At 44.3% G+C, this 13,036-nt stretch overlaps 1 protein-coding gene across 1 annotated transcript in view; it reads right to left on the reverse strand.

Moving 5' to 3' along the window:
* SCFD2 (sec1 family domain containing 2) overlaps window positions 1-13,036 on the reverse strand; it is a 164,380-nt gene that overhangs the window by 15,138 nt on the left and 136,206 nt on the right. The window contains exon 7 of the mRNA XM_083367903.1: window positions 8,791-8,925. Coding sequence (XP_083224029.1) covers window positions 8,791-8,925 — 135 coding nt within the window. The remainder of the gene's footprint in view (window positions 1-8,790; window positions 8,926-13,036) is intronic.

Consider the following 13,036-nt stretch of genomic DNA (forward strand, 5'->3'; position numbering starts at 1 on the left):
TGTAGTGGTCCCTATTTTTCTACTTGCATTTTTACGTGTTTCGAGCTGCTAGGTGGGCAGAAGCTGGGACGAGTAACAGGCGCTCACTCTGCCATGCGGCACTCGGGATTCAGCCCGCCAAACAGCTGACCTTCTGATCGACAAGCTCAGTGTCCTAACCCACTGAGGCACTGCGTCTAGGAACCCTCTATTAACAGACTAACCATTTTATCTGTCTTGAGCATACACATAGTTTTTAATATACATACTAAATGGAAGCTAGAGCCTTCCGAATTCAAAGAAAGATTCTAGTTTTTTAAAAAATTTAGGTCATTTCCCCACCAATGACATATAGTATCTTCTTGAATTGCCAATCTTCACTGTTCAAAATTACAATGGGAAGAAATATCTGGTTCTTACAGAAATTGTTCTTGTTATCAGTTGCGAAGTCGTGTCCGACCCATCGTGACCCCATGGACAACGTTCCTCCAGGCCTTCCTGTCCTCTACCATCTTCTGGAGTCCATTTAAGCTCACGCCTACTGCTTCAGTGACTCCATCCAGCCACCTCATTCTCTGTCGTCCCCTTCTTCTCTTGCCCTCAACCTTTCCCAGCATTAGGCTCTTCTCCAGTGAGTCCTTCCTTCTCATTAGGTGGCCAAAGGATTTGAGTCTCAACTTCAGGATCTGGCCTTCGAAAGAGCAGGCAGGGTTGATCTCTTCTAGGACTGACCGATTTGATCGCCTTGCAGTCCAAGGGACTCGCAGGAGTCTTCTCCAGCACCATCATTCAAAGGCTTCAATTCTTTGGCGCTCAGCCTTTCTTATGGTCCAACTTTCACAGCCATACATTGCAACTGGGAAAACCATAGCCTTGACTAGAAGACAGATATAGCCTCAACTAAGTTGTCTTTTTAAATCTTTAAGAGTACAATTCAACCCCCAGGTTCTTAAAATGAAGTCTTTCTCGGATTTTTACTCATGGTCCCTGTGGGAAGTGATAATAAGGCTGTCTTCTTAACTAATACAAATGGAATGTCCAGAGGTCAGGATGTGAATTTTCTCTGACAGTATTACACTAGGTTTCATATCACACTAATGACGGCTGAGTTGTGGTATGAAGATCTTGCAGGTATTTAATGAGGAGAAGGCCTTCGTTATACGCAGCTGTACAGGCCCTGTGGTGGCTGCTATTATTTGTAGATCGTGGGGAGACTTCACAAAGTCCTCAAGAAATCTAATACTTCAGCTATCAACTTCTGGAAAATCATGTTATGTAAGGATATTAATACGCCACACTGAATGCAGTGAGGATTTCTTTCGAATACATTTCTCTCTCTTTTTAAAAAAATACGAATTCATAAATCATTTCAGTAAAAGCTACTGCAGCGGATTGCACTGGACATCCCAATAGTGACATGTACGGTATATATGGTTTTAAAAAAGGGGCTTTAGGTTACCAAATGAAAAGGAAGGAAAACATATATTATTTAATTGACTAACTGACTGATGGTCGTGCTAGCACAGAAGCTAGTTTAACACTAAAACAGCACTCTGTAGGCAGTTTACCATGGCAGCGTATTGCCCCTAACAGTCTGGGTCCTCATTTTATTGACCTAAATTAAATCCAAAAATACTTATTTCCAGAACATTCCGTGCCCTCCGCCTGGCTATTCCCATCTTGGCTGGCTTGCAAAGGGGAGAGGGCAACTAGAAAAGGAGAGAGCCAGCCTGTTGTGGATATCGGAGAGCCGTAGAAATGACACCAGGAATGGGCTAGGCTCAAGTCATAAGACAGCTTACTACACCCATGAAACTGATGCCAGATTTTCTTCAGTGGAGAACTTTTTGCAGGTCCTGTCATGGATGCAATTGCCAGAGTGTGTGTTCTGGAAATGGAGAGCGCCCCCTAGTGATTACAGACAGATTCACATTTCATTTTTTTTTATCCAGGCCTTTAATATTTTTCTTATATACTGTGGGCTGTGCAGTACCTTAGAGCAGGGCTTTTCAACCAGTGGTATGGGTACCACCTGTGGTACACTGGCACCTGGCAGGTGGTACGCGACCATCCTAGAAAAGCGGTAGCGGGAGAGGGGAATGAGCTGAACCGGTGGCAGCACCGCACAAGCCTGAGCGAGAAACGGATGGAGCTGCAGGGCTGTCAGGGCTCAGTGGAAGCGCCAGGATCAGCACCAGACTGCAGCTGGAGCTCGGCGCTGATCCTGGTGCTTCTGCTGAGCCCTGAAGAAGCGCCGATCAGCTGGAATGTTGCAGCATCTCCAGGGTCTTGTGATTTACATTCGGATGCTTGGCAACTGATTCATATTTATGATGGTCACAGTGTCCCAGGGTCATGTGAAGTGACCAAAACCTGCTGCAACCACCCAGCAGATGGGGGGGGGGGAATAAAAACCAAACACCCCCCCACCCCACCCCCGCTGCCAATCCTCAACAGAAATGCTCACAACAATGAAAACCTCGGACAGGAGGAAGAGCGCCGTCGGGCGGGCAGGCAGGTGTCTTGCTCGGCTGTGGCTGGGGGGGGCACTTTTTTCAATGCCATTGTAACTTCGAACAGTCACTAAGCGAACTGTTGTAAGTCAAGGACTACCTGTACTTCATCACTTTTTTTTTACTTTTTTTTTTTTTGGTCATTAAGTTTTTGACACCTTGCTAGGCGACTGGTGGTACTCGGATGTTGCCATATCCTAAAAGTGGTACAATGGGTGAAAAGGTTGAAAAGCCCTGCCCTAAGCTTTTTAAGCAACCGATCTACCCAAAAGACAGATCCCTCACAGCAGGGACCTCTTTGAAAGGGCCTCTCCTGCTGATCTTAACAACGGCATGTATTCATAATGAGAGACGTGGAACAGAACAGTCAGGTCCTCAACTTTTCAGGGCTCTTAAAGCAATGCCTTAATCACGTCCAATGCAGATCTGTGCTTTGTCCCAGTTTTGCAGCCGAGCTTCCGCTGTATCCTGCACAGGCTGAAATTTTCTAGGTGGGCCACTGTAACTTAACTGTGGTAAGTTGAGCACTACCTGTACTTCATCACTTTTTTCGGTCATCAAGTTTTGACACCTTGCTAGGCAACTGGTGGTACTCGGATGTTGCCATATCCTAAAAGTGGTACAGTGGATGAAAAAGTTGAAACTCCCTGAACTAGACATTCCCACTTTCTGCAACCCATAACATCAGACACTATATTAATGTTCTTTCTAGGTGCAGAGGAGTGCGCATAGTCAAGGCCATGGTCTTCCCAGTTGCAATGTATGGCTGTGAAAGTTGGACCATAAGAAAGGCTGAGTGCCAAAGAACTGAAGCCTTTGAACGATGGTGCTGGGGAAGACTCCTGCGAGTCCCTTGGACTGCAAGGCGATCAAACTGGTCAGTCCTAGAGGAGATCAACCCTGACTGCTCTTTAGAAGGCCAGATCCTGAAGTTGAAAGTCAAATACTTTGGCCACCTAATGAGAAGGAAGAACTCACTGGAGAAGAACCTAATGCTGGGAAAGGTTGAGGGCAAGAGAAGAAGGGGATGACAGAGAATGAGGTGGCTGGATGGAGTCCCTGAAGCAGTAGGCGTGAGCCTAAATGGTCTCCAGAAGATGGTAGAGGACAGGAAGGCCTGGAGGAACATTGTCCATGGGGTCGCGATGGGTCGGACACGACTTCGCAGCTAACAACAACAGGTGCAGAGGAAGTGAATGTCTGAATAAAAGAGGAACAAAATCTAGAAACCACAACTTGCCACAAGACACATCTTCTGTGAGACGAATGTTTCTCTCCCACACGCAATAACAGGGATGATGGAAATTAGGTTGATACTGCCGTCCGTCTACTATTATTACTTTTGCTGTCGGCCAATGATTTTGCACTTCTTTTACAAGGCTGCCTTGAAGAATAGTCTGCAGACTATAATCATTGCCTTGTGACGTGCCATGCAAGAAGAAAATATATCACCCTTACTTTTAAATTCATTAAAGACAAATAATAATATTTAGAAGCAGCAGCTTTTGGGCGTGGGTATGTGTTCTTAAAATGAAATCCAAATTGATGAGAAGGATTTCTGTAGCATATTCCCCCCAGATTGATGAGGATTTCTGTAGCATATTCCCCCCCCCCCCACTCCATCCTGTCTTGTGAATGCCGTAGAGTAGATTCTCATTATTTGGAATGAAAAAAAAAAGTACAGTCTGGATCTGGCCCCAGGAAAAACCTTGACTATAGTTGTAATGAAAAACAGCTGGATACTATTACATGATCTTGAAACAGAGAGAGAGAAATTTTCAAAATGGTAGATTTGCTCCATTTCTCATTTTTTCCAGCCTTAAATTAATTTTGCTTAAATGGTTCTTGGCATTAGTTTTCTGAAGTAATAAGAAGACAGGATATTGATCTTACAAAAAACAACAACTATTGAAGTAAATGCATAATAAATTGAGTACACAAAATAATATAACGAGATTTTCTGCCTGCTTCCTGCTAACATATGCATTTTTTGCAGGCTACTTTATTTTTATTTTTTGATTGGGGAGCAGAACTGGAAAATTTAGGAATCAGGAATACAGTGTAACTGCAGGTCGGCAGGACAAAATGGAAATTTGTTAAGTTGAATTTTTTTTTCTCCCGTCCCATACCCGGGATAGATTTCTTATGAGCCAAATCTACCACCCGCTTTCATGAACTTCCCACTGGGAAGTGTACCACTAGCCATACTTTGTCAAAGAATTTAGAAAAAGGCTTCTTGAAAGGAGGGGGGGGGCGTGTGGTCCATACTGGTGCTAAGGGGAATTCCAACTCAAGATGGTGGTCACGGCCATCTGACGGAAGCTCAACCATTTTGAAATGTACCATGCAATAAGGCTGGGGCTTCAATTGCAGACACGGCTGTTGTCTAGACTTTTTGGACACTTCCCCCCCCCCACAATCCCATGGCTCTCTTAATCCATCTCTGCTCTTCTTGAGAAGGTTATTTTTTTGGGTGGTGGGGAGAGAAACGGATGTCCTTAAGTCTGTTTTTGACTCTGGTGACTGCTTGGACAAGTCCCAGCATTTTTCTTGGCCAGGTTTTTCAGACGTGGTTGTCCATTTGCCTCTTTCCTAGTGCTAGATGAGACTGACTGGCCCAAAGTGACTCAGCTGGCTTCGTGCTTAAAGTTGGACTAGAACTCACGGTTTCCTATTTTCTAGCCTGATGCCTTAACCCCGCACTGGCGAACGAACCTATGGCACGCGTGCCACAGGTGGCACGCAGAGCCCTCTCTGCGGGCACGCGCGCCGTCGCCCCAGTCCCAGGCCTTCAGCTGGGTTTTATAAAACCTTTTCGCTTTAGGCCTCCGCCGCCATGTGCAAAAAAAAAAAGGTTCAATCTATCAATTTCAACTTCTCGCAGGAAAAAAAAAGGTCTTGCAAAGTTGGAATTGATTGATTGAACTTTTTAGTCCCACCCAGTCTGCCGTTACCACGGCAGCCACGCCCACCCAATGGGCTACGCCCAGCCAATTGGCCACACCCACCCAATGGGCCACACCCACCCGGCACCCGACGATACATAGGTGGGTTTGGGGTTGCAGTTTGGGCACTCGGTCTCTAAAAGGTTCGTCATCACAGCTAGATCCAACTGACTTTTCTCTTCATGAAAGTAGCCCATTTTTTATTTTATTTTATTTATTTTTATTTTTATTTTAATCCCATTTATATCCCGCCCTTCTCCGAAGACTCAGGGCGGCTTACAACCTAAGCACAAATCAAATGTGCTTAGCAATAGCCTTCATTCTATGTATATGCCTGCTTATTAGGGCTTTCATACACCCCCCCAAGCGGCATTATTACAAAGTCAGCTTAATTGCCCCCAACAATCTGGGTCCTCATTTTACCTACCTCGGAAGGATGGAAGGCTGAGTCAACCTTGAGCCTGGTGGGATGCGAACCTGCACTAATTGCAGGCAGCTGGTGTTACTTAAGGAGGCATTAGCCCACTGCTCCACCAAGGCTCTTTGCCCGCTTCTGATCAAGCCTGAAAACAGATGGCATTGCTTTAAGAAATCAATTTGTTAAAAGTGAACATGATTCTTAAAACAGCCATAGCACTTTTTTCCCCACCCTGGTTCTGCAGAAGCATGAAGGAAACAGCTACCTAATGCAGAGACCTAATGCTGTGCTTGGAAGCACTTTTGAATAATTTTCAAAGGGTACATAAACCTAGAGGAGAGCGTAAAACTAAGGCTCTTCTTCTGGTCCCAAAAGACAAGGGTCTTGAAGGCGACCAGTGTAGACCCAAGCTTAACTAACGTAGGCAGGAAAAAAAAAATATCGTAAGTGATTCACACTCGGCTAAAAAAGATAAACAATGTTTTCCTTTTGAATTTGGAAATGTCTGCTTTTTAGACACTGATTTGTTTTTCCCTGCTCGGGAAAGCTATTTTGAGAAGTCTTTTGAACAAAGTCGTTACTGCTTACAATCCATTGTACAATTCATTACCCTCCGTGCTTGCCCTTAAAAGCTTAAATCTTTTTTTTCATACATGTGAGCGTTGCTTAAAATAGTCACTGCTTACAAACACACTGCAGTTGCTTTCACTCCAGCTGGCCACACAGTGACCTGTGGTGGCAGGGATATTTTCGGAGACATTGATAAAAATGCATGGGTACCAAATTTGTCCTGATTTTTTGGGGGGGAGAGAGAGAAAGGGGAGGATGGGAAGAAGGAAGAAGAATCTTTCAACATGGCGCTTCTTTTATCTCCCACCCTGTCAGATTTGGGAAAAGGAACAAGGAAGGCTTTCCACCTGCCGACAGCCCAGTAGAACTTTTCACACCCATATTCCAACCTGAACGGTGGCAAATGTAACAACGGGAAAACTATGCGTTTATATCTGGGGAATATACGTGGAGGTCAGTGTAGCGAATGCAATGACAAACACTTTTTTCACCCCCCCTAGGGCGAAAGGCTCAGAAATTCATGGTACCATATTCACTAATGAGGGTGCGAAGGTTCGTTCTCCGAACTTGTGGGTTGGTTTCCGAACATTTCGTTACCGGGCTAGGCAACGTCTTCAGCGGCGTTTGGGGGGGGGTGTCAGTCTTCTTCTGTTTATAAGGGCTTCAGGTGTGGATGTGTCAAGTGAGGGTCTTGTGATGGGTGAGGTATGAGTCATCAGCGAAAGGTGTTGTGATGGGTCTTGTGACGGAGAGGTTACATCAGGCCAGGGTCCTTGGGAAGTCAACTGCTGGGAGGGGTGGGGAAGGGGGGCTTGGGTGGGTTGGTTGAGGGTCGGTGCCGTCTCTGGTTGGCTGTGCGGTTGAGTTGGATTCTGAGGAGTCCATGGGCTGGCTGTAGGTTGATGTGTCTGTTGCTTGTGGAGTGCCAGGCTTTGATGAACTCACGAGCGCGGCGGGCGGTAGCGTGGCCAACGATTTTGGTGTTGCTCCAATCGAACTGGTGCTCTTTGGTGTCGCTGTGTGTAGAGATTCATGATTTGGGATCGTGGCCTTTGACTGGCAGCCGGTCTTCGTGGATCCTGGTTTTTAACTGACGTGATGTTTGTCCCACAGAGAACTGGTTGCAATGGTTACAGCTGACATTGTAGATTTCATGGTTTCTTCCATCCTTTTGTGTCTTGTCTTTGGTTCTGGATGATTCCTAGCGGAGAGTGGGTGTGGGTTTGTGGACTATTGCTATTCCTAGGGCAGGGGTAGGCCACCTTGGCTCTTTTATGACTCCTGGACTTCAACTCCCAGAATTCCTGAGCCAGCCACGCTGAGGGGAAAGAGAGAAGTTTCCAAGCTGAGCCATGCCAGCTCAGGAATTCTGGGAGTTGAAGTCCACGAGTCATGAAAGAGCCAAGGGTTGCCTACCCCTGGCCTAGGCCGCTTTATGACTCGTGGACTTCAACTCCCAGAATTCCTGAGCCAGCCACGCTGAGGGGGAAGGGAGAGGTTTCCAAGCTGAGCCATGCTGGCTCAGGAATTCTGGGAGTTGAAGTCCACGAGTCGTAAAAGAGCCCAGGTTGCTTAGGGGTTCATTAATATTCACTAATCTTTTGATTAAGAAACAAAAACAAAACTTAGATCACAAACCATGCAGAGGTACTTGGGTGTGCGTGTGTTTTTAAAACATATTCTTGCCTTTCAATTCGTAGAAAGAAATAATACTTGGGAAATGAATGCTTTCTCTCATTTAATGACAAAGAGAAAACCACTTAGTGCCAACTGTCAACTGCAGGAAGAGGCTTAAGTGACAACAGTGGATGGAATCTGATGTGCTCTTAAGAGGCTTGATATTTATGATGTGGGGAAATGGCAAATTTTCTTTATTTTTTAACCCAGAAAAAAGTTAGTTATTTTTACAAAACAGTGAAATTATCTTAATTATAATATGGAGTTGTGAATGTATAAAGTCCTTATTATTTTATTATTTACGCATTTTTGGGGGGTTACATTTATCCCTTCTCTTTCTTCCAGGAAGAAAACAGGACATAATAGAGTGGACATTTAATTTCCATAATGGGTTTTTTTATATTCCTCAACATACTCAACGGACCACTGTAATTATATCAGTTAACGGGACAGTTAACTGCCGCAAAACAGAAGTTGGGCCATCAATGAATCCCTTTTGCTGAGCATCATCTGATAATGTTATGTATTCTACCACGGATCTTCTTGCAACGTCACCCCAAAAGTACAAATTTAAGACAGGAAATAAACAGGGGAGGGGGGGGAAATAAATGGAGTTGTCTTGTTTCTTAATAAAATGCTGCACATTTTAATCAGAGGTCATTGTGACCATACATTATGATCGCTTTACCTTCATAAACATGCTGAATCCCGTTTTCAGAAGATCTGTAAGCCCAGAAGACATGTGTTCAATATCAACAGGGTCAGGTCGATCAGGACTGTAAATTTCTTCCAGCACTTGCTTCATCAAAGGTTTATAAGATGCCTAAAAAAAAATCACTCGTAGTTGTTAAAATTAAATACATTACATTTTCAAAGTGAACATGACAACTAATAAACATATGTACAAATAAGGAAGTTGAGCGCCCAAACTACAGTCACGTGAGAGAGAGAGAGAGAGAGAGTGTGTGTGTGTGTACACGCACGTGTGTCTGTGTCCATATGTTTGACCGTGTGGACTTCAACTCTGGGTTGTAAGGTATGTTGGAACTTCAAATGGTCTCTAAGCCAGGGGTCCCCCAACCCTCGGTCCGTGGACCAGTACCGGTCCGTGGCATGCCAGCAACCGGTCCGCACAAACAAAGCCCCATCCACGGGATGCACACAAAACCACACCCCCTCTGGTCCGTGGAAAATCTTCTCTCCATGGAACCGGTCCCCGGTGCCCAAAAGATTGGGGACCTCTACTCTAAGCACCTGGATAGAAGTCAAGGATTACCTGTCCTTACTTAGCTGTGACAAAGAGATTCAGATTTCCTCAAACGTTAAAAAGCAGGATACATCAGCCTTGGCAAGTTTAAGGCTTGTGGACTTCAACTCTCAGAATTCTGGGAGTTGAAGTCCACAAGTCTGAAAGTTGCCAAAGTTGGAGACCCCTGCTGTAGATCCTGGGCCATGTGTAATTTTACCCTGCCCCTGTATAAAATTTCCCCTGTCCCCGTATAAAAAAAAATGAATGGACCCTCCAAGGCTGCAGGAAATTTTTTAAAAAATCTTTTAAAGTCCAACCTGTGGGCGCCCCAGAGCTATGGAATCGGTTGCCGGTTGAGCTCCGGATGGCGCCCGACCTTCGCTCCTTCCGTCGCGATCTGAAGACACATTTATTTGAACAAGCCGGCTTGGCCTGATGGGGGATGGGTTGGGTTTTTATTGTCACTTTTAATATATGTATTTACTGTTTTTACCTTGGGCATATGTTTAATTCTTTTTAACTTTTGTAATTTTGTATTTTTATATGTCTGCCCTGTTCACTGCCCTGAGTCCTTCGGGAGAAGGGCGGTATATAAATAAAATTAATAAATAATAATAATAAATAAAGTGATAGAAAGAGAAAACCAATACTTTACAGAGAGCTGAATGGCAGTCGAGTGAATTCAACGGGGCAGATCAAAGATACTACATTAAACTGAAATATGAGTTCAATGCCATTTGGTCTCCTGGGCCTCTCTACTGAGGCATGAGCACCAGTGGAATCAGGGCCCTCTCCGTGCAACCTCTGCGCTTGAAATCCATTCCTTCCTCTAAAAGGGAAGGTTGGCAACTGGACGAATAATTCAGGATGGTCAGGTCCAGCAATGCCTCTTGGGGAGGAAGCAAAGCCCCACTTCCTTCAAAGCTGGAGGAATCCCTCACTCTCTACTGAAGATTGTTTACCTAAACAACCCAAATGTCCCTTCCACAAAGGCGTACTTAAATGTGAAAATATTATACGGAGATAAACAGAACCATATCTGGAGTATCTCTCATAGAACTAAGGAGAGATTTCCTGACAGTTAGAAGAATTAACCAGTGGAGCAACCTGCCTCCAGAAGCTGCGAATGCTCCAACACTGGAAGTTTTTAAGAAGGGACTGGACAGCCATTGGTCTGAAATGGTATAGGGTTTCCTGCCTGAGCAGGGGGTTGGACTAGATGACCTCCAAGGTCCCTTCCAATGTTGTTGTTGTTGTTATTACTGACATTTATGGGAGACAAAGGCCTTCTGACCAGTTTGTTGACTTCCCACCCACGCAATTCCTCCACCAAGCATAAGGGGTTACATGCATTAATGTTAAAGGAATAACTGGTGGGAACTGACCAAGGAGAGATTCAAACCTGGAAATAAGGAGAAATTTCCTGACAATGAGAACAATCAACTAATGGAACAGGCTGCCTTCAGATGTTGTTGGAGCTTCATCACTGGAGGCTTTCAAGAAGAGACTGGACTGCCATCTATCAGAAATGGTGTAGAGAAGGGGTAGGCAACCTTGGCTCTTTTATGACTCGTGGACTTCAGCATGGCTGGCTCAGGAATTCTGGGAGTTGAAGTCCACGAGTCATAAAAGAGCCAAGGTTGCCTACCCCTGGTGTAGGGTCTCCTGCTCAGGCAGGAGGTTGGACTAGATGACCTACAAGGTCTGGTCTATTCTGTCCTGTCCTGTCCTGTCCTGTCCTGTCCTGTCCTGTCCTATCCTATTCTCATTCCATCGTATAGTCAAGGCTATGGTCTTCCCAGTTGTAATGTATGGCAGTGAAAGTTGGACCATAAAAAAGGCTGAGCGCCAAAGAATTGAGGCCTTTAAACTGTGGTGCTGGAGAAGACTCCTGCGAGTCCCTTGGACTGCAAGGCGATCAAACCGGTCAGTCCTAGAGGAGATCAACCCTGACTGCTCTTTAGAAGGTCAGATCCTGAAGCTAAAACTCTAATACTTTGGCCACCTAATGAGAAGGAAGGACTCACTGGAGAAAAGCCTAATGCTGGGAAAGATTGAGGGCAAGAGAAGAAGGGGACGACAGAGAATGAGGAGTCTGGATGGAGTCACTGAAGCAGTAGGTGTGAGCTTAAATGGACTCCAGAAGATGGTAGAGGACAGGAAGGCCTGGAGGAACGTCCATGGGGTCGCGATGGGTCGAACACGACTTCGCAGCTTACAACAACAACAACATCATTCCATTCTTATTCGTATTCTTAATCTATTCTATTCTCATTCTACACTCAAATGGATTTTAATTAGAACAGAACAGTAATCTTGATCCCATCCTGATAAATCTAAACAAATAATACAGACGGTTGTTAGATAAATAATTTCACTGATATTACAAAATACTCTCCTTCAATTACGCTGCATTAATCGTTACTGAAGCTGGATGTTTGAATTCCCTGAAAATCACTGTAGAAGACTACATATTTGAATAGCACTCTCCCCATGATTAAAATAAATTAAAATAAATATGTATATGTGACACAAATGTACACATTATTAGAATGATGTAGGATTAAAACTGCAACATAATTAAAAGCTTTTAGTTAAGTGGAAAAAACCCCACTGTTCTCAGTTGTATGGATTTATGCAATTACTTATATTGTAAATCTAAGGTATTGAACAATGAATAGCAACAATTTAAGTAGGAAGCTTATAATTTACAAAAATTAGTGGCAGGCAATATCTCTTACTTTTGCTATTCCAAGAAAGCCCCTCTCTAGTTTTCTTAGAAAACCCATGCCGAATCAAGCTGTGGAAATTATAAACAGAAATGCCACTTACCTTAGGGGGGAAAAATGAAAAACAAATGAGAAACTAACCACTTAATCTGAACGATTTGAAAGAAAGCTTATTTTCCAAAGCAATTATGGCCATCAACGTTTATTTCCTCATCCAGCCTTTTGGAACATCAACATACTTTTTTCTTCCACCCAAGCACACAAGATGCGCTCACTCATCCTAGGAGATGCAAATCTTCATTGTACTGCTTGTTGTTGTGAACTCAATAAGAAACATGTTTATGGAAGAGGAGGTATTTGGATAAGATACCAAAACAGCAAATTAAGAAGAATAACTTTTTTTTTTGATGTAATGAAGAAACCGTTTGGAAAGTAAGTCACATTTAACAAATGGAACTTATTAACAGTGATTTATCACCGAGTTCTGCAACAGTTGGTTAACTATCCAATAAGGATGGTCATTTTTTTCATACACAGCTTGAGTATAAATTATACTAAGAGTAAAGTAAGCCTAAAAGGGACGCGGTGGCTCAGTAGGTTAAGACGCTGAGCTTGTCGATCAGAAGATCGGCAGTTTGGTGGGTTGAATCCCGAGTGCCGCGTAACAGAGTGTTACTGTTACTCGTCCCAGCTTCTGCCATCCTAGCAGTTCGAAAGCACGTAAAAAATGCAAGTAGAAAAATAGGGACCACTACGGTGGGAAGGTAACAGCGTTCCATGCGCCTTTGGCGTCTAGTCATGCCAGCCACATGACCACGGAGATGTCCTTGGACAAGTGCTGGCTTTTCGGCTTTGAAACGGAGATGAGCACCGGCCCCTAGAGTCGGAAACGCCTAGCACGCATGTGCGGGGGAACCTTTAGCTTTACCTAAAGTAAGCCTATCACCTTTGGTCCA

The sequence above is a fragment of the Vipera ursinii genome (genome assembly GCF_947247035.1).
Source record: "Vipera ursinii genome assembly, chromosome: 7".
In the NCBI taxonomy this organism is placed as follows: domain Eukaryota; kingdom Metazoa; phylum Chordata; class Lepidosauria; order Squamata; family Viperidae; genus Vipera; species Vipera ursinii.